The 24,963-nt window shown below is 40.3% G+C and overlaps 1 protein-coding gene across 1 annotated transcript in view; it reads right to left on the reverse strand.

Annotated features, from left to right (window-relative positions):
• b3glcta (beta 3-glucosyltransferase a) overlaps nucleotides 1-24,963 on the reverse strand; it is a 70,796-nt gene that overhangs the window by 19,390 nt on the left and 26,443 nt on the right. Inside the window, 7 exon segments of the mRNA XM_008276648.1 lie at nucleotides 206-337; nucleotides 1,359-1,422; nucleotides 1,556-1,692; nucleotides 3,450-3,561; nucleotides 4,254-4,330; nucleotides 9,649-9,758; nucleotides 23,846-23,885. Of these exon segments, the coding sequence (XP_008274870.1) occupies nucleotides 206-337; nucleotides 1,359-1,422; nucleotides 1,556-1,692; nucleotides 3,450-3,561; nucleotides 4,254-4,330; nucleotides 9,649-9,758; nucleotides 23,846-23,885 (672 nt within the window).

Consider the following 24,963-nt stretch of genomic DNA (forward strand, 5'->3'; position numbering starts at 1 on the left):
GTGCTTCACTGTGAATTGTTGGTGCTGCTCAGATGCAGCCTTGGAGTGCGAAGGCTGAAGGCTGAGTATAATAGATCATCACAAGACTGCCAATATCTCACAGTGAACCATCCTCTGTTTTATGTCGTCATTTAATTTTGTCGTCTTTCCACTCCCTGGGAACTGAGGCCAGTCAGACTGATCTGGATACAGAGCAGATACTCACACACAGTGGAGGCTCTTTCCTCAGAGTGGTTGCACAGTGCCGGGCCTGAGGAGAGTTCTCCGGCTCAGTGCACAGCTCGGGAACAGCAGTGAGATGGGGACCCTTCCCATTGTCCCAGATATACAAGGCAACCTGCAATCATACAGACCGATCCAGTCAGGTGCATGAGCTGAGGACAGGATGTAATCTCTGAGACATTAATGATTTTTTTCTTATAAAAAAAAAAAACTGAAAGGAAAAGATGTGCTCTACTTTCTGCATTCCTTTATAATAACTGCAACAATTTTGCTCTCACAACAAAATTCCACGGAGAGTATTTAATATTTAAGATGAATACCAAAAAGAGATAAAGAAGAGGATAGAGGGGGAGAACCTGAGAGCTGGTGAGTATTACGATATTTCTTTCTGAAGAGGAGGAGAATAAAATCTAGGGCTTAGCTTAAGTATTCTACAGGGGGAAGATGGAGAAGTTACAGTAAAAGAATATATAATGAGGATGGCACAATCAGTGCCGTCTCAATTGTGGCAACTGTCTGAAAAGAACCAGGAAACTGTAAACTGTGATGTTCTGCTGCCTGGAGCTAAACTACCGGCAGTGAACTGGATTGACATTGATGATTCACACAATATGTGACAAACGTAGTAGAATTTTAAGCAAATTAACTTGTAAAACTGTTTTTAGCTTAAAATTCCTCCAAACTTCAGCAGAAAAACAACTCCCCCCCTTGCATCCTCTATGTTCTTTTCACTTATGATGATGGTTGTGTACTTTAATTGAATCTCTAGGAGAGAATTCATCACATCTCAAACTGGACCACCTTCCCCAGACTGAGCCTGATAAGTCTGATGTTGTGTTTACCTAATAAGAATCGCTAGATGCTTCCCAGACTGCATTTCAGTGATAAAAAAAAAAAAAAAAAGAGCCTCCATGCCGCACCATGACAATTCTCCAAAGTAATGAGATTTCACTTCAAGGTTAGATGGATTTCATGCCTTGCTCTTTTTGTGCAAATAAATTATAGCAAGGTGGCTTTGGCTTGAGAGTGAGAAATAAGAAAATTGTTAGAAAAATGGCCGAAAACCAGGAGCCTCATCATCTCTTTCCAGACAAAACGGGTCTGAAGGTAACTGTGTGACTTGCATATCACCTTACCTCATGTTTCAGGTCAATGGTGAAGTCAGATTTAAGTGGCTCGTCTCTCACTTTGTTTGCAAGCCTGAAACAACAAATCGCAGACTTTCTAGTGAAATATGCCATACATAAACCTGATCCTTTCTGCTAAATCGTATATGACAGGAACTGAATAACTTGGTTTTACAGACACAAACACATCTACTACACATACTCACCGAACAACCAAGGGGATGCTTAAGGCCCAAGAAGCAGCAAAGTCCGGATATTTAAAGACGGAGGGATTCTCTGCGAAGGCGTAGTGATGGATGATGGTCGACTCCTCGTCACGGAGAGGTTTACCAAGGAACCACTCCTGATAAAAATAAAGTTTAAAAGACATATTTCAAAGTCTCAACAGGTAAAACTAAAATAATTTCACTTCCATTAGAAATTTCAAATAAAGAAACATTTGGGCTTCTGGCCTAATTTCACACTGCACTTGTCAGAAAATCTTTGAAATTACTTCTGATGAGGGGATTTGCTACCAGCTGGGAAAATAATGAGATTTCTTGATAGAACAAGTTTAAAAGATGCCAGATATTGTAGCCACAAAAGGCTCTGATCATAATTCTTGACATATCTGGAGTAAAAATCATCCCACATTTAAGGAGAAAAAATCCTCCAACTGTCAAAGTCGATAAAGTTTAAGGGAACAGATCAACATTTTGGGAAATATGTTAGTCTGCTTTCCGGCGGAGGACTGGATAAGAAGATCACTCTCATATCAGTACAGTACAGCCAGGAGGCAGTTAGCTTGGCTTAGCACCAGCACCTCTAAACCCCTGCTGTAAATCCTACCTTCATAAAAGCTGAAAGCATCCTTCAAAAGGTCTCCAGTTGAGGTGGAAACTGTATTAAAGAGGTGTTTAATTTTCTCATCACTGTGGAGGCTGCAGTTTGTTCTTCTAACATTTTGTTCTTTTTAATAACTCAGAGCAAACTTGGCTCCATTTATCTATTAAACTGGCCTCTAAATACACATATTTGCACCGAGTATTGATTTACGTTTTGTTTACAGTTGTTTATTCAAAAAAAAACTGGCTTTCATGTCTTTCCTTTTTGAGACTACATCTGTTAACAAATCATCAAATGCATAACTACTTGTGCTATGTTTAATTACTGCCAAGCTGCCGTCTAATTGGTAGAACTCAATTTGAAAGTTGTTTCTGTGATGAGCGTCCACTTCCTAAAATATTCTCAACTAATCTTGTCGACACGTAAAACGGAGCCGGCAACACGGATACCTGGAAGAGAAGCTTTTGCTTGTTGTAATGAATCAAGTCATCAGGCTCTGCTGCCACCTCCTTCTCCAGATGAGGTTGTGGATATGCATACAATAATCAGATCTATCTCTGCGTTGGAAATGAAATACCCCGCAGGGTGTAAATTGCCCAACATGACGATGAAAGGGCAAGGAAAAGCAAACCTCATCATTTGCGGATAGAAGTACGTGATTTTCTTGCGGCAGGATTTATAGCAAAGTGTAATTAACATCATTTTTTTCCCCTCTGCGATGGGAACGCTTGTCAACAAGTACAATTAGAAACAAAGAAAAAGCAAGAAAAAAAACCCTGATGACTCTCCAGCGCTAACTATAAAAGTCTGCTAGTCATTTGAATTACTTTAGAAATCCATAAACGAGCAGATTACTGAAGGAGAAAGTTGTTCGGCTGAGCTCGAAACAAAAAAATATCTTTTTGTCCCGACCCTGATGAATGCTTGATTTTATGCAGCATTCGCTCAATATTTTACATTCGACCTACCCTTCCAGCCCATATACTAGAAAAATAATTTCATGAATGGCGGGACATAGTTTGAATTATGCCTACAGCGGAGACAGGAGTGACATGTCTGACAGGTTACGCTGTGAGCTGGTGAGATCAGTGCAGCTCAGCAGCTGCAAAGAAGCTGCTGCCAACCCGATAGTTTATCTCTTAACTGAAGCGGTGATCAACTAAGCCGGAGCTCGAAACGGGGCGGGGGGGAAGCTTTGGTCTCGCTGATTAACTTGGCAGACGGAACAACAAGGAAGAGAGAAACAGAGGTCTATCGGGAGAATCGTATACTTGCTTTATTCTTGTCAAATTTCGCAAGGACTTGGGCAAGGGTAGTCATCTTCACATTTGTTTCCTCCTCAAGAAAGACAATCCAGGATGAGTTTTTCCCAAAGGACTGGGATAAGCTGAGGACACACAGACACACAAAAAACAGAGTTAAATAATAAAAGAAGAATAAATGGAATAGTGGCGTGCGCAAACAAAATGTACAAAAATGAGTTGTTTTTTTTTCCATTTCAGTCCAGTCTGAGGAGCTATTTAAGTGAGGCTCCTGACCCAGTCACATCAAGGCAGTCACAATGTTTTCTCTAGAGGGGAAAAAAAAAGACAAAAAGAAAAACATCACAAGCACACAGACTTCTTTCAGGGAGGCTGGCTGTACAATAGTTTGGTGATGATCTGGGTCCTAAATCTTTGCTATAGATGACTATTACACATCTCCCCAAAACAATCATTCAACACATATTGGGTTTTTAAGAAGGGCCAAGCATGTAGACAACTGTAGCTAATGTCATTATCATGATGTTCACGCCACTGAATAACCGCCGTAATAGGCTTATTGTCACAGTTACAGATGCATTAAGTCGGCATTTAGTGCAATGTGAAGCAATCAATCACAGTTATTGTGTTAGTAATGGCTTCTGAGCAAATGTGGCAAATTAAATGTCCCCAAAACCCAAATATAACCTTCAAAATATCAACTGCAGGAATACAGAGTTTCTGACATTTTTTCTACAATCTTTTAATAAAAGCCAAACTGAGTACATCTTTAGTAAGTCACATCCTCGTCCAACCTTAAGTGTTCAGCGGTACTCACTAAGGCAGCAGAGGAAGGATACTCCAATCGCCCTCATTATCCGATAAATGGTGAAGAAGCGAAACCACTGGCAGCTTCTGAAAGAAGCACAAAGCAGAGATCACTTTCAGTAACACGCAATAGCCACGTAAAGCTTAAGACAATTAAAGCAGCTTTTCTGCAATGAAGGACCCGAGGGTGAGCAGAACGTTTAGGGAGATGGTCCTGGAACTGGAAGGTCAGCAGTTTGATCACTGCTAATGAGCCAGTTCTAGGTCACGCTTGTCCCAGACTCCTAATTTAAAGGACCCCACCAGTGGTTTGTATATTTTTTGCTACACATCATATATCCTGTGCACTAGAGCTCACAAGTTAGCAATTCAGATTTCACATTTAAAAATGTGTTTATCTACTACGACACACAGTTGCAGTAAAACGCAAAAAAATATTCGATTTTTAAATCCTCCATGAGATGTTTAGTTCATCATCGTAAACATTTTTTGATAATTACACTATCAGTGCATGATAATCCAATCCGTGTTGTTTGACTTTTCACAACTGTGTGTGTTTTTTTAAGTATTCTAGTTATTTGATGCACATATTAACTGTATATAAATAATGGGCGTAGCCTCCGAGTCTAAAAAGTGATGCAGAAGTGCCTCAAAAACCTGCATTCTTTCCAACAGCCTGCAGGGGGCGACTCCTCCGTTAGTTAATTGTGCAGACGTCTATGAGAAAATGATGCTACTTCTTCTTTGATCTGCTACTTCAGTAAATATTTTCATTATTAATCATTAGTAACAAAGTTTTCTGAAGACAGCACGACGTTCTTTGTGTAAATTATGGCCCCATTTAGAGTAAAACAGATGATAAAGCAGAGGATGTTTTAGTAGTGTCTTTGAGTTGGATGCAGTCTTTGCTCAAATGCTGAACTCAAGGCTTAAAAACGATTACTGATGGATAACGTCACAGTTGCTACATCCATCTTCTACATACAGTCTATGATTGCACATGGAAAGCATTTAATTCCAGTTCCAGAAACTTGAATATTCTACTTGGAATACTGAAACACAAACACAAATCCAGCTTTCTAACTGGATACTCTGGAATGACCTGGATACTGCTAGAGTCAAGTACACAGGGAAAGGCAGGCTTTATTTGCTAAAAACTACAATAACCAACATACCTGTGACCCTTACGTCAAAGATTTATATTTCAGCACAAAGAAAAAACAGAAAACTTTTGAGGGATTAATGCCAGATTTAGATTGCATGATACTACTGTGCCAGATTAACAGATCCTGGAGTCTAGCCATGTCCTGGCAGAGACATGACAGATAAAACTGAAATTGCCTGTAGAGTTTCTGCTACTGCTTGCCCTTAGAGTCAGAAATAAACTTTGGAAAGAAAAGAAAAATCAACAACAACGAGCACAGGCTATTTCAGGATGTGGGCAGAGCACACAATCGCTTCCAAATGAGAGGAATGTGTGTCAGCAAATTTTTTTCTGTGGTGAGGACAGGGCAGAGAAGGTGTGTGAGGATTGTCTGAGGGAGCCAGTGCTTCACACTGTGAGGAAAACAAAGCAGCAGAGCGTAAGACCCTGTGGTTCATTACAACACGGTCCACTCATCATGCAGGAAGTCAGGGAGAACAGTCTCCTCTCAGCCGCTCCGTCTAACGGCAGCCGGTTTGATTTAGGCGATGAGCCTCAAACTGTTTACACTTATTAATCCCTATTAGTCAGCTGAGGTTTGTTGTCTCTAATCTAATTACCTTGGAGTATAATCTTAAAATGAATCGCATGACACCTACTATGTTTTATTAAACTGTTCTCTACTTGACATTCACACCATCGCGGCAACATAAAAAGAATAAGAAGGAGAAAAGTTGAATCAAAGAAGCATATTCTTCAGATAATAATGCAATCTCAAAAAGAGAGATTTTGCATCGGAGAGCAATTGACATTCTTCTGATAAAGGAGGCATTCAAAAAGAACGGGCGGGTACTTTTCTGTCAGTTGTGTGCAAGCTGCAAGCTCCTAATCAACACATAAGAGCCGGTCCTTGTGAGGACAAGCTTGCAACGAATAGGACACTGATTGCTCGGTGACTAGGGAGACAATGGGGGTCAGTGAGACCTGGTTGTAATGGAGGGAAGAGAAACTATGGTTTCAGCCAGAGGAGGGGCTGGAGGGGAGAGTAAAGAAGTAGCAGCCGGCTGTCAAATCCACTTCAGCAGTCAAAAATGACTAAAAGGGTCAAATCTCTAATTGGGGAGCAGGTTTTCAATTTAAAACATTTACATTAGAGTGGCCCCTTAAATGCATAAATTGTTATAATACTAGCAATGTCAAAAAAATATCGTTTATTCCTCTACCGCCGTAAAGGTTTCGGTTTAATCTCAGTCTGCTGTATTCTCAGCGCGTCTCTATGGATTTGAGCATTGGCTAAATGACAAAAATATGGTGTAAATGTAATGTGAATTCTCCCAGAAGGCAGAATGTCAGACTGAAGGAACATGGGCTTAAAGCAGGCACAGAATACACAAGTTCTGTGGATATCATAAAACCTTCCAGTCAGACGAGGATAAAACTGGAATATCGTCTGTCTGTGTGTGTAAAAACGCTGGCAGACAGAAATACTGATTACACGTACGTTTGCCTGCCCCTGAGGTGCATCGATCAGGTCACAACTCATCATCGATGCTAGCCTGAAATTTTTACAAATTCAGTAAGTTTAAGAAGCTTTAAATCAATATTTTGAGCAGAACTTTCTTCTTATTTTCTGACTTACAGAGAAGAAAGTCAAAATCCAACTGAATGACAGTTTGACAGTTTGACTGAAACCTGCACCTTCTTCATAGCAGAGGACGGGACTTCAAAGGTAGCTCCTCTAATGTCTCCACTGTCTTTCTGTATCTTGACACTGATATCAGGATGTTTTAAAATGTAAAAGCGCATTGCACAAACCTTAACGTGGCTATATACCACAACATGGTGTACATCAAATATGTTGAACAGCTACAAGCTGAGCAAATCTGTTTGGCTTTGATCCTTTCCCTTCAGTAACCCAGGAATACCCTGTAAGACTGTTAAACAGCAGTCATAAGGTTCTGTGTGTTGTGCTTGGGAGGTGGGAGTGAAGTGGGGGACGGCGGGAGGTAACTCATGTTTAGCTATTAAAAAAAGATCAATTGGAGAGTTTGCATTTTATCTGTGCAATCTAATCAGAGTTTGTGCTTTTTTTTATTGTGTATTTGTATTCCGTGACATTGAGCAAAACTGAAATTCAGAGGCACTCACAACTTTCTCATTTTAATTTAAAGCCAATTTCAACCACCTCAAATGAGCATAGTAATGGTTCAGCTTATTATTATTATTATTAGTCATATGTATTTATATGTAAAATCAACATAATCCAAACAACACATGTTCTGTCAAGTACATTCAAAAAGCTAGTGTAAGATATATATGCAAAGGCTGCAGGAAGGGAGGAGGTCAGGGTGGATGATGGATCAACAAAACATCAGATTTTGTCACAGAACAGAAGACTGTTCAATTTCTGTTTTTTTTTTCCCCCGTGGTATCACTTACAAAAAAAGAACAACCCATATATGTTTTTCCAGAAGATATGGAGACGCACTGTATTTTGCTTTTACACTTGGATGACTTCTTGAAGTATAGTTTAACACAAAACTTACGCAATTCTGAAATGGAAAATTAAAAATTCTAAATGTAAATTTATGAAATTAAAGGCTTAAAAGCACAAAAGGTGTAAGTGGAAATGAAAATAAAACATATATAAGAAAACGAGGAAATAAACTATATATATCTACAGTTTATTATGTTGCATCTATATATATCTTTTCATTTTCACGGTCATTGCTCGTTTTTACATTTGCATCTGACATTTCAAGCTGCATAAATTCTAGTACGTTCCATTTGAATTCAGATTAAAACCATCCTCCATGTAGATGTGAACCCAGATTAAATTTTAATTTTTGGCATTTTCTACGATTAAAAAAAGCACAGTTGGAGGAGTCTGCAGTCTCCGTGTAGGCACAACATTCCCTCTCTGAGTGCTTTCATAGCACACTTGAGTCAAAAGGTATTTTCACTCTGAAAACAGTGAACAGATTTTAATCATGAATCTTTGAGTCTTTGGAAAGCTGTCAAGCCTTCGCTGCCATCTAAATCAGTCGCCGTAGTTGCAACAGATGCTAAAAGGGCCGATATACGTGTGAGATCATAACCGCAAATGCAACATGTTGTGTCGAGTCGGTCTAATCTCATGAAATGCGATGCGTTCATTAGTATAACCGAGTGTTTTCATGACAAATCTTATCTACGAGTGCAAATTGATGCCACAATTCATTACAGGAAACGTGAAGCAATTCCACCATCTTGTGAACAACCAACAGCCAAAGTCTGTATATTGGACTACGCACTACCTGAGGAGGTGTGCAGGATAGGACAACAGAAATATAAAAAACACAGATATGTCTTTTGATAGAGTGAACACAGCCAGCAGTTGCTTCATTTAATTTACTGCAATACAGCAATTAGTGATGCTGCATTTGCCATATAACCAAACGGACCATAACTCATAACGCACCACATTTCATCTGACTCTAAAGGGATTTAATGAGAACCAACAACAAGCATTTTGACCTGCAAACGTGCTCTCTGCCTTCCTATTACATAATTATGACATGCTTACTGAAAGTTCAACAAATTCCATTTATTTCCTCTGGTCCTTTTTAAAAATCCAAATATCTGAATTATAAGCAGGCGTTAAAATATTCATGACTGATGAATATACGCCTTTGGATGATCGTCACTTTCCATTAAACATTTACCTAAAAGTGTCCAGAAATGGCAGGCTGATTTGTTGAGGAGAGCGATACATATCTGAACATCAAAGCTGCCCAAATTTCTGGATTTCCTAAATACATAAAATTATAAAGTAAGCAAAAAGCTCAGCCTGGTACATATTCCAAACTACACTTTCATATTTTGAACTTAAATGCACTTCACAAATTTGATCCGGAGGGTTCTATGAATAATTCTTCATACTGGCGTTCAATATTTAAATTTATGAGGACTGTGTAGCGGTGGAACAAATGGCGAACACTTAGCGAAGTTTTTTTTTTTTTTCTATGTAGGGAAATCATGTCGTGTACTTTGGACCAAATGGATTTTAAATTAAAAATGGGATGCTTTTTTAATCATTTTTAAAAAATCAGTGCTGACACCATGTGGCAACACAAACAGCTTACAAGAAAACACAGATGCAACTTCTGCTGTTGGTGAAGATTGTTCAGGACACATATTTGTCCTAAAATGTGTTGTGTGCGAGCCTTCGTGCCAAAACAAGATCATGCTGCGCTTGAGCTAAAGATGACTCGACTCTTACCTCTGTGAGACTGTGCGCCTGTTTGAGCAAATCTTCCCTCCGTCTTTCGGCCTGCCTCACATGGAAGGAGTTGCTTTGACTCTGGATGACGAACACTATCTCCCGCAGGTCTGAGACAAACACAAAGGACAGAGACATGTGGGACTGCTCACATACTGTGAAAAAGGATCATGGCAATCGATGACCTTCTGAGCGCAAGACAAGATAAGAGCCACAGTCTGAATAACTGAGGTGACTTTTGCTAATCTCCATTGTTGGCCTGGTGATAATAACAGCACATCAAGAGCTTAATTGGCTTGGGGAGAGAGTATGTAAATGTCACAGCCCAGACTGTTTTACTTAATAAAACATTAGCAGTCAGAAGAGTGTCTCTCCGAGGGGCCCTAACACCCAAAAGGTTGACACAGCCCAGCTGTCCACTTCTGGCTGAGTGACACAACTGCAATGTCAGGAAAACGCCGTACTGTTCCTGCAATGTTAACGCCAAGGTTAACAGGGAGCGATTAGCTCGATAATGTCTGTTTAAAAAGCGCTAATAAAGACAGCTTCTGTGCTGACAACATATTTGGATTTCATCTTTGTCATTGACCCAGCAAGCTGTAGTTCCTCTTCATGTGAAATCCATTTACAGGGCAGTAATAGTGACACAGCTCAGTGAAGAATGACATTGGCTGCACAAAAACCCTGTGGCTCTTCCGACCAGTACAATCAAGACTAGACCAAAGGACCAGAGGGTGGGAATGGGGGGGGAAAAAAAAAAAATCTGTCATTTTGTCTTTGGCTTTGTACAATTACATCTGACATCTCCTAAATCCTGTAAGCTGTCCCCCACATCAAAATAAAGTCTGTAGCACCTGACCGGAATGACTGTGACAACATACAGGCTTTTCAAGGATTTAGCGCTGAGAGGTGGGAGCCAATATCAGGTGTAAAATACGAAGAAAAACAGAAGAGATGTCAGAGTTGTGACCGGCAGCTCAGAAACTTCCCAGAAATCAGCTGCGGAGGGCTTTTTGTGTCGACTTTTGCCTTAACGTGAGCTCAGACAAACAACAGGCTCCGTTCCAGATAATTCTCACTTTCTTTAGACATTTTAATTAGTTACTTAAGTATTTGCACAGAATACAGCCATAAAGGGTAGACTGTGTCATAAATTATTATTACCAGAAGGAATTCTCCCATGATGCATTGCCAAATTTGCTGACTAAGTGCATTTAAGTGTTTCAAAACATAAATAAGCAGCAGTCACTGCCGACAGGTCTAGTCTTCCCTTTGGAGTAGCTGTGCAAATGCAACACAAGGAAAGAGGGGAGAGCTGACAATGGCGGGATTAGATGGATTGCCTCTGCCTCAATTACACGACTTGAACCAATTCCCACCCCGGGTTCAGATATTAGCACTGGGGTCACGGGGAAACACTATGTCAGAGTACAGTATCTGTGTCAAATCTTTTTAATTAAGTGTTGGTGGGTGTGTCGCTCCTTTGCCCAGCTCATAACAAAGATCCCATTGATCCTCAAGTCCCGCTAAGGAGGGGAATTACTTGCTAAATCTGAGCATGTCCATCTCCCAGCAGATCTAACCTCAGCCGAGAGTCGAGCTTAGAGAGAATACCACTACGCCACCTCTAAATGTCCTTCTGCTGAGTTTGCTAAATGAATGTGTGCTATGTGTGCGTGTGCGTGCATCTGGCTTCATATAAAGCAGTGCATTTTAAAGCCCCAGGTGAGGTACCGGCCTCTTGATACTGCACAGTACAGCAATAATACCAGCTGCAAGAGACTAGCAGCAAAATCAGATAAGCAGTTTGCCAATCCCTCATTGTGTAGATAATGCGCACCCTATGTCAAAGGAAAGGACAATGAGGGGTAAAAAAAGAAACTAATTAAAACTGAATTCGCTGGCCTCGACTCCACACTAATGGGTTTCGATTAATCATCTAACAATGGGGAGGAAAGCGGAAAAGGAAAAAATCCTCTTATAGTGCCCTGCTTCCTTCACCTCTATCATTCCTGTGTCCTTCTGCTTTCAGGTAAAATCACCTTTGTGCCCTCCCTTGATACCCGTGGCAGTGCAACAACACAATCAATACATCCACCTGTGCTTAATTATAGGATAAAGATTTAAAACAACGCCTTCGGTGCCAAAGATGTCACAAAACGCTTTTTAGTGGCTAGGTGGGATTATATGCCTGCTGGCTGAGACAAATATAGATTTCACTAGAGGCGGCTGCATATTCACAATGTACATGGATTGCAAAAAGCACTTTAAGAGGTTTCCGGTTCTGGAAGGTTGGTGACTTAGGCTAAAGTGGGTGGAGTGGTTGGTAGCATATGGTAGGTTGGAAGTGCTGAGTGGTAGCTAATTGATAGCTACAGTGTTGCTAGGAAATTGTGGTGCTCGGGTGTAACTGCAGCAGATGGTTATTAGTTGTTTGTTGTTGTGCTATCTGACAAATGGGAGGTACTTCAGGTCCTCAGAGGAGCTATCGCTGACTGTTCCAAGGGCAAAACAGAACACCAGATGTTATCACGTTACTTTGCTGCTTTGCTGTCCAAAGAAGTTTAAAAGCCAAGTTGGTGCACGTCTTACAAAAGGATATTAGAACCGACTGACTTTCTTGTTTTTTCCCCCCCTTATTTATTTGCATACTTTGTGTTGTACTTGTAAATTCCCACACTAGCAACATGGTTCTAAGGGCTCCGTGATCTTCAGATGATGAGTCTTACTTTAGGTATCCACTGATCACCATCAGGTTCACATTTGTGGTTTAAATGAAATGTCTCAAAAACAATTTGGACTATACAATAAAGTCCTCCTCAAGATAATTAATGAGATGTAACGCACCTTCTGATGTGACCCCCCTCACGAATTCAAATCATTCAATAGTTTGATTTATGGCTAGTACATCCTCACAATAGCGCTAACATGCCTGTAGACTAGAAGTCTTCACGGGTTCACAAATTCACAAATTCATGCCCAAGACAAGTGGCAATCTCCAGGGCATCGCAGGAGTGCACAAACGGCAGTTCCTCAAACGGCCACTTGAGGCTGGCCCCAAAAGAGAATCGATCCCTGTAGACCTCCATGTTAAAATGCCAGACTTTACAGTGGAAATAAACATGTTTACAGCCTGGTACAGAAGTCGGTTTTGGTCTCGACAGTTAATTTCCCCGTTTACGACAGCTGTAAGGCAGGTGAGAGAAAATGGGTCGGGCACTGCCAAGATGACACTGAGTTTCAAAACAAAGGCTTAAAAAAAGGGTTTGTCCATCTCTATATACAGTCAGTGGCCCAATCCAAAAAGACCTGGAAACATACTACCCAGAATGTAACATCTGTAGCCTTCTCCCTTCTGCCTGACTCTGACACATCGGCCCAGTCCCAATGTCAACACTCCCAGACTCCGAGGCGTGTTTCTGCTAAGTCCGTGAAGGCTTAAAGGCTGTCCCGCCATCAAATTGTCAAGTGCATCAGAGAGCTTTCGCAGACATTTTCATTTCTTTATGCACACTTCAAGTCCATATTTCTGCAGATTTTGCTTGAGGGAATTACCCACAATTCATAGTGTTATGACTTGAAGCATGGGGTTACTAGAGGAAGCCCTGAAGCATTTTTTTTTTTTAAAAAAAGGTAAACAAACAAGCATGAAAGGAGAAACCGGTCTGAACATCGCAAGAAAAAAGTGCTTTACATATATCTATAAAAACACACATCTCACTGCTGATTCATAGCCAGAACTGTGCAGAGTTGTTTGTCCTTGATGATGTGATGAAATATGCTTTTCCTGAAGTCTCTTGGCCCTGAACAAAGTAAAAACAGGTAAATAAAATGTCCCTAACGGACAATAGTGCAAAACAAGCTTTGGTTCCATCAAGGTAACGTGATATGTCACAAAGTGCTGCCCCTATTCTTCCTCACTTAAGTCCGTGAGGGTTTTGTGCTCAGGCCTGAGGGTGGAGATTGGAAATGGACCATTTAATCCAACCTTGTTGCCAAGAAAGTTACGAAATACATCCAGGTTTTCTGCTGTTCCTCTCTTGCTGATTGAAACAGCACAGCTAATCCACTTGTTATTTCAGCTTAAGGCCTTGTCCACACTAATAAAGATCATTTTTAGGAACAGAACATTTTCCTCTACGGTTGGGCCTTTCATCCACATGCAAATTGCACTTTAGTTCAGTCAAATGAAGATGTGTATGCGTGTGGACTTGTGGGGAGTTTAGAAGCCCGTTGTTGATTTATATAAATGAGCGACAGCAGCAACAACGGTGGATATATAACCGTTTCTTTGCATTTGGTCAGCAAAAGCGGGTACAAGTTTATGACTTCACTTGGTTTTGCTGCCCCACTTCCCCTGCATACCAAAGCCTGTGTGTCTGCTGTGCCCAATGTTATTTGGTCCACAGCACCTGCAGTTTAAAGTCTGCAGAAATGATGAAATGACATGATGTTGTCTTTGGTATTTGATGTATCATTGATGTATAATGGAGGGGCATCTTGTTAGAGTGTTTGTAGTCATTTTTGTGTTCTTTTTATAAAATAATGGCCTTGTGGTCAGACTTTTTATTTTATTTCATTTTAAACAAAGGGGAAAAAATACCCTTCTAGAAAAATGTCCAGATGATTGTGGACAAGGTCTAAACGTCCACTTGTAGTCATGGTGATGGATGACAAGTGCGACTGGTTTTGCAGTTTTACTGCATCGAGGATAATAAAAATAACTTTCACTGTTTGTCCTTTTGAACTATAATAACGATTGTTGGGTCATTGCCACAGCTACATTAGTATTGTTAATGTCAGTATTCTTAACGTATAACTCTCAATATACAGGGACTTGCATCATTGTCAGTACAGTTGGGTCTTCTCGGATCCACTCACATATGTTCAAAACAAACACAGGAGACAAAAAATGGAACCCGACCAAGACCTGACTGACCGTGGACCTGAACCCGTACAGGTCTTAGGATCTTGGCTCTCTCATCTAATAGGTCTGCTTACTTGTCTGCTTATTGCTATATTTGTGAAGGATGCAGCCGCATGTTTGCACTCTCTGTGGTGATTGTTTGGGTGACTGTGCTTGACAAGGTGTATTTAACATTTGCTTGGATACTCTCACAGTTGCCACGCAGGTAACGTCGTAAGTGTTAGTCAAAGGAGCTGTATTATTAGCAGCAGACTATTTCCAGAGGTAGAAGTATGCAATCAATTCATCGGCTTAATTATAGTGCAAAGATGTGAAGCAGCACCCCTGGTGCCAAACACGCTACAAGGTGCTTTTTTTTCGGCAGTTAAGTGAAATTATCCAACGATCCCTTCTGACTGAAAATAATATGCCTTGAATGAAAGAAATTGAAGGTTCCTGAGAAGATGAAGCCAAAGCTCTGGATCCCTTAGCACAGATGATTTTATTTTGCCAGGTCGATGGAACTAGAAAGCATGAGTCTAGTGTTCGTTTATCTCCCCTTGTTCAGTATTCCACAGAGGCCACTCCATAGAAAGAAAAAAAAAAAGACTGTATCAGCCTTGAAATATATTGGATGAAATGAGACACGGGAGAATTCTGCCTCGTTCTCTCTCTCTCTCTCTCTCTCTCTCCGATCTGATGCTTTTCTCAATGCATGAAGCCACTCTTTAAAGGCCATCACCATCTGGTCTATGGCAAACTCTGCGTGAAGGCTTTGAGTGTTTGTGTGTACACGCTGCTTCAACATCGCTGCATATAAGGAGGCTGAGGATCAGACTGATTAAAGAATCAAGGCTGATGAACTAAAACGTGTTTGTATTTCTAGGAGGAGCAGTAAATATGTGCACTCGAATGCAGATTGTGAGCTCTTGTAGTGGCCTGGCCGGGCAGTGTTTTCACCTCACTGACACAAATCAATAGTGACACTTCCTTAGAGCGGGATTGCAGATGTTGCCAAGTGGCAGAGGAGTTGAGAGCACACTGACCTCTAGGCACTCCTGCAGCTCTGTCATCTCCATCAGTATCACAGAGCAGGTGTGTGTAGTCAACAGAACTGTCACAGGAATGTTTCATTTCAGCCCGGAGTAGCTCTGTCCCCACAGTTAAAGGAACGCACGTCCACGGCAAGGCAGCAAACCGAGAACACGTGACAAAACGAATGTGTGTGTGAGTCTGAGAGAGAGCACAATTTTAATTCTAAAGGAAATATGAGTGGAATAAGGATGGAGAGCAGATCAGTAGTGCAATTTCAATGACAAACGTCTGCAGGAATCTACAGGGATAAGATTCCTGGGATGGGGGCTATTAGGCTGTTGTGGGAACAATGAAACTGTCATGACGGATCCAGAGCTCTTCATTTCCAGCACGTAGCCAGACATGACAGAGGATGTCAATAGCTCATTTCCATAGTCGGCAGGCCTAACTCCCCATCCAGCAGCTGATGGTGCTGGTGTAAAACCTGCTACACTCCAATGACTCACATCATTGGACTCCCCGAGACAAGATGGCCCAGAATCACCCTTCTCCGAAAAATTCCCCCTCCATCCCTCCCTTCCTCGCGTCCAAAAAAAAAAAAAACGGAGCATCCGCGAGGCAGAGTGCACTGAAGCAAATTGTGTTGCAGTTTTCTGACCAAACTAACCATGACCGTCACACCAGGCAGGACCAAGATTTAATAGCCAATCCACAGACATACCTTGATATTCAATCTAGTAGCTTGGATTCAGTGCAGCCAACTTCTCAGGCTGTTGAGGGTTTGATTTAGATATAAAAATAATTTACTTTCCCTATGGGCAATCATCTAGCGTGGAACAGGCCTATGTGTCACGCAGCAAGTGAAATGATTTTCTATCAGCCTTCGTCTCCTATTAATACAGACTTTTAATTGCCTTTGCAAAAGATCAATAGAGCACACGGTGTATTTAACTTTTAGCTCTCTGCTGAAAAGGTCAGCATCAAATATGTCTTAATAAAACGCAGAGAGGAAAACAGCAGAGAGGCGGAAGATGGAAGGGGAGTGAAATGAGGAAGGAAGCCAGCAAAGAGAGTCAGATGCACTCCAACTGGAGGGAAAAAAAAAGAGAGAGAGAAGCATGTGCATGAGAAAGAGAGGAAATCCATCAAAGGGTAAAGACACCTTTCTATAAAAAAATTAGCTTCTTATAATTCCCTGCAGGTAATAACACGGAAACACACAGAAAACAAGCAGACGGCAGAGAGAACACATGAAGCTTTGGAAAACACCGGTCTCCATCCTGTGATAATCTCACTCATTAGAGGTTCTCTGGAGTTCATGACTCCATGGACAACTCTGCTGAAGACTAATGAGTGCCGAACTCAACCCTTAAACCTCACTTAGAATCAATAATTCAGGAAGCTCAGGCAATTAACGCTTAACAGATTCCAGTTTTTTTCTTTCTTTTTTTTTTTGCTTATGAAGCCCATTCATTATCTATAATAGTATTGGATGAGTGGAAAATGGACGAGATACCACTTGAAAATAAATTTGCTTTTTTCTACATTTTTTTGGGGGGGAGGAGGGAAGATGCACGATTTCATATCCCATTTGGCAAAGTGCTGCCACCGCTTGTGACATTTTCTCAGGATGTGCTGTGTGATGTTATTTTAATTTGGAAAAATAAAATCATCAGCTGTGTTTTGAATTATAAATAAAAGGGAGCAGACACAACAGAGGGTCTTTTTCACAGGCAAGCGGCTGTGCGTTCTTCGGAAAAGTGAAAAGAAAAGACAGGGAAAATAAGGAATAGCAAATACACAGGAAGAGTTCAGTCAACATCTTGTGAACATTGCGCCTCGTTGAAGATACAGTGCGTATCCTCCTGGCCTGGAGAGGCTGGCACTGAGCCGATGCATAAATATAATATTGCTGCAGACGGGACAGTAACACTGCTTTCTGAGGGTTAATTATTGCTGTTGTGCCAATCTGATTTAAAGTCTGGCCTTCTGGCTTTGCTCCGTAGCAAAAAACCCATTCATTGTTGTGCTTCAAAGTTTCCTTCGCTCTCAACAATCTAACGTTAGATTTAAAAGAAAAAATCCTCTTGTAAAAAAAGCTTTTGGCAGTGTACCTTGCATCTGCTGTTTCTTGTGCATTTCTCTGTCTCCCAGAGATAAAGAAAACAACTCTGTAGCTAATTTATTTTTCTGCAACATCATCTAAAAACATTAGGTTGGTGCTGCTCCCCTAAAGTCAAAGAGCAGGGCTTATTCTAAAATTACATTTTCTAAAGTTTTATACTACGAAACAGATAGTGTCCATGACTAAAATAAACTGCAGAAAGGGCACAAACGCACCACTGTGGCACCATTAGGACATAATGTAACTCATGATGTCGGTAATAAGGTTTCTTTCCACCTCCACATACAAGAAGTGCGCATCCATTCTCCAGAGAATAGCATTGGAATCTAATTTTAGCTTTTTTTTTTCTTTACTTTTATTTTATTCATGTTCTGCACATCAACGTCTCCCCCGCTAGACGAGAAAGACACAATCTGACCAACATAACGCAATCCTGAAAGGGAAAATGTACGACTTCTAATGCAGCGAGATGTGATTTTCTTACGAGGTCTCAGTAACCTTTTGGAACACGTCGCAATGTGAAATCAAGAGGCAGCCAACGGTGACACGTCTGATTAAAATTTGTGTTATCTGCACTGCACTAAGATGAAAAACAGTCTACTTTAACTGTCTAAATTTAAACTTACACAGAATATAAAATCTGCCTAATAGTGAAGTAAGTAATACATTAATATGAGAGGAGCGAACAGCCAACTGGATTCAAGTCAAAACTGCCTCATTTAGACATTACGTAAGATATAAGAACAATATTGCCTTGGATCTACTTAATTAAAAAGCTGATCTTGGCAGACAAGACAGTAAAATCTCTGAATCAGGTTAAACTTTAGAGCAATTCTTGTCTAGATGTTTTATCTTCACACTGCGCATGTGTGCCCGGAACCGCCTCCTTATAAAGTTGCTTCAGTCGAAAAAGTTTCTGCATTATTATTCATTACCGTGACGTCTCCTCTGTGACACTATGCATATAAAGCATCATTCTATCTGTTCTATCTGTTTCTTCTCCAGACTCCGAGTCTGGAAGTGAAGTGACTGAATTGATTGGGCGAGACAGCCGAAGGCTTTACAAGATTTATTATGATGTTGTTTTTTTGTGATGCTGAAGAATTTAATGGATTTTTTTTTTTTTAATCTTGTAAACTGATTTAGAGAAGAAGAAGAAAAATGTCATGTAACATTAGTGTAATAATTCAGAACTGGTAAACTCATTTGAATACCCGTGCTCTCGTCAGCTGGCAGCACATTTCTGATGGCACAAACCTAATCTTGACAAATAAACATGTAGAAAACAGAGTTATTCCATTTGTTGATTGCACTGTGGGAGGTACTGTTACATTCAGAAGGGACTTGAAGCCCGGGGCAGTGATTGAGAAAATCTTGCATGCATCTAAGAATGTCTCAGCACTCGCATTTTAGCGGCGCAGTTATGCATCTTTCTATTGTGGCTGGTCTGAGCAATTTCCCTCCCCGAGGCATTTATGTAGGTGATGTTCTCTGAGGTTTCCGCAATCTGTGTTACTGAAATGTAGCATGCTGCATTTTTAAAAGCACCGCATGCAGCACAATATGGCCAGAGGAATCACACTGGCTTTTGTTTGCTCTGAAGATACGTAATGATGTGGACACATCAGCAGTGTGTACATGCTGCACATAATGCCTCACTTTGCAAGCTGAAATGAGACATCTTTCTATTTAGACAATGTCCTCCCTCTAAAGAAAGACTGAATAATTACATCCAATACCATTCTAAAGGTCACCAGCACTTTTAAAATAAATGAGTCAGTTATACCTTTTGATGTTAGTTGTATTGTTTAAACAATGGGAAGTCTGACTCTCCGTTATCCATCTTTTAAATTTCTTCCCACAAGCAACATTCTCTGCAGGCGAGCGTAGCTTTTCTGGTGTGACAAAGGGAATTACTATGGCAGTGCCAGATAGTATAGCTCCATTTTTCAGATAGCTGTCTGTTTGTATTTCCTCTCTGTGCTGAGGTGCCAAATGAGAGCATTATGAAGTTGCTTTTGTGTGCTTTTGCGTCTGTGGTGACCCAGTTGAATGAACAGGCAGAGGTCCAGGAAACGGGCTCCAAACTCCTCTGCAGGCTCCCGAAAATCACTCTCAGATGGTGATTGTATGAGCCCCCTGAAGCATGAAAGGCATGCATGAGATCTTTTTATTTGCTCTACTTATGAAATTCCTGGTTGCTGTCAAATCGATGAAGAGATGGGACTGTATTTATGAGGTCTGACAAACTCTAAAGATTACACTTTCAAGGGAGAAAGCAGACAAAAGCCCACTGTAGTGTTTTAAATTTCACACACTCCAACATTTTTCGATTCAAGGGCGACTGTTAATGATTTTATCAAGAGATAATGTACCCCATCTCTTTGGATGCAGTTCTTTTAAACTGAAAAAAAAAAAAAAACTCGGTAATAGCTCAAGCCTTTGAATGTCATCCAAGATTACAAATTAGTTCTACTGATGACTGATCTCAAATATCAAACACAGTAACAGAGTTCAAAATATGACACACACACTATGAATAGCAGCTTTGAACACAAGCAGGCTACAATCAAAGACAGCGATAATATAAGTGACTCACATGATACAGACACTGGTAAAATATACACATATTACTTCTTTTACATTATATGTCAGTTATTGAGGCTGCTTTCGATCGCTGCCTGCAACAAAAACGTGCTAATAACTTTGTGTTTACACTTAGTCCATCTCAAATAATCCAGCTTTTAGAATTATTTCTCCTTGGCCATCTCTGATTTGCCTGAAGTGCTTATAGTATGAAACATGGACATTTATAAAGATATTTAGGATACTTTAGTTGGATATATCAAATATTTTATGACGTCTTTTTTAAAATTGCTTTTTGTCCAGTCCAGGTTTAAACAGGTTTTTTTACACATTGGAATTTGAGGCTGTTTTTAATGATAATATCTCTGAAATTATTGTTATTAATAAGATAAAACCTTGACATTTTGAATGAAACCATTTTGAAACTCCACAGCTCTATTATTTCTGGATTACGCTATCGAGCGATATTTTTGCTTTTGTCGTACAACCTGTTATACCTCCTCAATTAGGTATGAAATTTAAACAAGAATTTTTTTTTTTTTTTCCATTTACGTGACCAAGTGTTAAATATGACAAATATTCTAAAAGTATTTTATACATTTATACTACATATGGTTCCGAAAAGATCACCAGTTGACTTTAGTATTATTATTTTTGTCAATATGTGTTTAGAGATGGGTTGTTTTTTTATGTATATTTGAACTCACCAATAATCACACAATACTCAATCTGCTTTTCCAGTATTGCAGACACAGAATCAATGGCTTGATGAGAAACAACAGTGAAAACTTCAGGCTTTTATCTTTAATAGTTCCTCAGATAATATCACCCAAACATAGCTTCAAATTTCAAAGTGTGAAAAAATGTCCTAAAAATGGGTTGATGGGTAATTCCTAAAAATAAAAAGTAAAAAAAATCTCAGAGAGCATACATGTCAAGCAAAAATTTCACAAATATCTTTATGATTATCCATATTTTACAATAAAAAAAGATTAAAACAAAAATTTAAATGGTCAAACCCAGATGATTATAGACGGAACAACCCCATAGACGTACAATATTTACTTGGACTTAATAAGTATGTGCTCCAGAGATCTTATTACTGAGTAAATATGGCGGTAGTTAACAATCACACTCGAATACAGTTTGGAAATCTTTGTTCAAGAGTGAAGACTTTCATTTTAAGTGCATGATTTCTTGTTTTCATGCTGAGATGTCGTCGCGCTCTGTCTCCACACTTAAACACTCCCAGCTCAAGCTCAGATATACAGTAATGCTGCTTGAACATATTTCTGGGCTCCAACTTAACCCCCCAAAAGAACTCCTCGCATTAGAGTTGCTTCTGTTCGCCCTTAAAACTTCTGCTCTCTGAATTTTGTGTAACAGGAGGGCCTGACAGCTGAGTGGGCAGGGCACATGCCGCATGGGCGCAAATGCCCAGAGGAGCGAGTCCCTGATTCGATTCTCAGGCGGCCGGACCTTTCCTGAACATCACTCCACTGCTGTTTAATGGTTTATGTTAGATCCTCCTTCTTTTCCTGAGCAAGGTGAAGCTGTACTTTACTATAAAATAGAACAGAAATGTGAGGCTGCTGCTGAGCTTTTGAACTGCTACAAAAAATGCAGCACATGTATATTAACCGTCTTTCATTTCAGAAGCCATACTAAAGAGATTAAAGCCCTGAAAGAGGCAAGAGGATGAACCAGAGCACGAGGGTCGCGCTTAGAGGTAAAGCGAGCGCACGCCAGGTGGCAGGGAAAATGTCATTGGTGAACACCGTATCTGGGCTGTTCAACTGAAGTGTTATTTTTGCATTTATTACATAGCTACAGTGAAAATGGAGCAGAAATACAGGCAAAGAGAGCAGCGGAACGATACGCAGTAAAGGTCAGGCCACCTGCGAATCAAACCGGGGACTTGCTACTTGGGAACTGCACCCATCTGACATGTGGCCTAAACCACTCTGGTTCTCATGTCATAACCTGTTATACACAAAAAAACTTCGAGAGCAGGAACAAGACATCTGAGAGCAGAATTTTCGCCGGGGAACAGAAGCAACTTGAGGGAGGACAGAAAATGTGTGGAAGCAGCAGCAGCATGTCTGAGTGAAGGCATCCAGTTTGGATCAAGAGCAGAGCAAATCCACATGTGAGCAGGGACCACTGGAGCGAGAGTTTTGAGAGAGCGTTAAAATATCTTGACCGTAAAAACTAGATAAATTGAACGAATATTCCCCTTTAATAACAACACCACCAGAGGTAAAAAGACAAGAAAAGCAACTACTGATTGTAATTTTAATTAGAATAAACCCACTAAGAAGGTTTCTTATGGCTTAACATTAACACTACTAACAGGTGAAGTGAAGAACATCGATCCTCTCATTCTGCTGGAAAACCTTGGATCTTTGCATTCATGTGAACATTACATTGACACGTATCAGCCACATTAACATTCCTGCAGACTTCCAATGACAAAAGCTCTCTGTGATGCAGTGGCCTCCCTCAGCAGGACAATACGTCCATCTGGACCTTAAAAAAACTGCTCAGAACAGCTCAAGGTGCTGTTTTTGAGCAGTTCAAGGTGCCTGATTTGGTCCCTTAACTCCACAGATTCCAATTTTGAGCATCTACAGGAGGAACACGTCTAATCTATAGAGGCCCCAAAAAACCACACGACCCAGAGATCAGCTGCCGACATCCCAGAACCAAACACCACAGAAAGACCTCCACAGGTCCAGTGGTGGCTGATCAGTGTAAATACAGTGAGCGTTATTGTTGCTGGGAAAGAAAACATCAGCCTAAGAAAGAGAAGAACAACATACCACCAAGCTGTAGCTACACAACTTTAAAATTTTGATTTAATCCTGTGAAACCATGACAAAACCTTCAAGTAAGACCCAAGTTGACGTAAGTGAAGAACATGGAGCAGCCTTTAGGTTCTGTCATCGTATCAACTCAGAAATGACGTCTATTGGACAACATACAGCATTAGGGCTAGTAAAGTATGTGCAAAACAGAAGTCACATAGTATTTTGCATTTTGAATATATATATTTTTTTCATTTTAAGTTTAAAGCGGCTCATTCTAGTGGCTTCTTTTCATGATATGTTGTTTTAGTTATAACTCAAAGGACATGAAGGCAAAGTCTGTGGTTTCCTGTATTTAAGTTTCCCTCTTAAACACACCTCTGTTAACCCTTTACTTGGCATGAAGGTTGTAAGAAACAACATTGCAAAAGCACCAAAACAATATTTAACAGTGCACAATGACTGAGTGATTGGAACATTAACACAATATTAGGATTAATGTGTAGTAATTATACATAGTATGTGCAGTATATTCCTTGTGTGTGTGTTTGTTCTCGTAGGAGTACTTATAATTTGTAATTTAATTATGGAGTTGAACGTGTTAAAACAAATCATCCGTATTTCATTGAATCTTTTCCTTCGTGCTTCGGTGAATATTTCCATTGGTGACTCTATTTGATCTATTCTTCTGACATACTTATTCTTACTACTAATTAGATTTTTAAAAAAAAGACTTACCCAGTTGATTGTTGTGGATGACATGCATATCATCTTGGCTCTGAAAAAGACAGAGAGACTTGTTAATAATTCAAATAGCAGTCTTCAAATAATGACCTACATACAACTTTTTTTTTTTGTTTTAACAAAAGATGTAGAAACTGTCGAAAAATTGTCTTGTGTGAAGATGCTCATTTTCTGCTTAATACTCTATTTCCTCTTCCTAATCACTAATTAAGACTTAGTGATACTAAATATGGAATCCCCTATGGGTTATTTGGAGAAATAATGGGCGATACCCCACGTCATTAGTCCTTACTAATTGAGTGGGTTTTGTGCCTCCAGCATTTAAGCTCCGAGCATTCGGCTCAATTAAGGCATTCAGCACTGTTCCACCTCCAGAGCTGTCAGCGCACGCTGCAGACCATGGAGGGATGAGTAAATCAATCACAAGCCGGGGAAACTTTGAAGAGCTGTCTTTCACCTCCATCTTTCAGAGGAAATCTTTCAGTCAAGGGAGAAGGCAAGAATGTGCGAGTTCTGGCTGTTTCCAGAGCTCTAGAGCGAGAGCGGCAGAGTATTAATAGATAATGACAAACCGAGACCTGTTTTGATTTATGACTTCCTCTAGACTAACAATCATTTCACTGGCAAGCTGTTGCACCCTTCAGAGAGCTTAACTAAGTCATAAATTCACTGTCAGTGGGTGTGGTACAGCGGTTACAGGGAATCACAGCATTTTGGTGGCAGTTGCGTGAACGGGCCTATATATAACTCGCCATATCAGCACATTTAGAGCTCTACCAATTTCCATAATAGAGAACAACCTATTAATTTCGCCAATTTTCCTGCCCATGAACAGCTTCCTGTAGCTGTCGTGACTCATTTACTTTTGTAGGATGCGTTTCCTGCACGTCTTATCTTTACCGTAATTCTGGATTGAGCGTTTTGATGAGCACGGAACGAGATGCAGAAATAATTGCGAAAAGTTCAGCTGCTATAAAGATCCATCCACGGCAATGATTTGTGTATGTGTGAGGCTCTCTGTCTCCTCTTATTTTCTCAGGTGATCAGAGTTAGAGGCAAATATATGCACAGGCAGACAAGATCATATCAGGGTGATTTGATTCAGTGGGTAC

Source organism: Stegastes partitus, unplaced genomic scaffold (genome assembly GCF_000690725.1).
Source record: "Stegastes partitus isolate 25-593 unplaced genomic scaffold, Stegastes_partitus-1.0.2 Scaffold78, whole genome shotgun sequence".
NCBI lineage: Eukaryota > Metazoa > Chordata > Actinopteri > Pomacentridae > Stegastes > Stegastes partitus.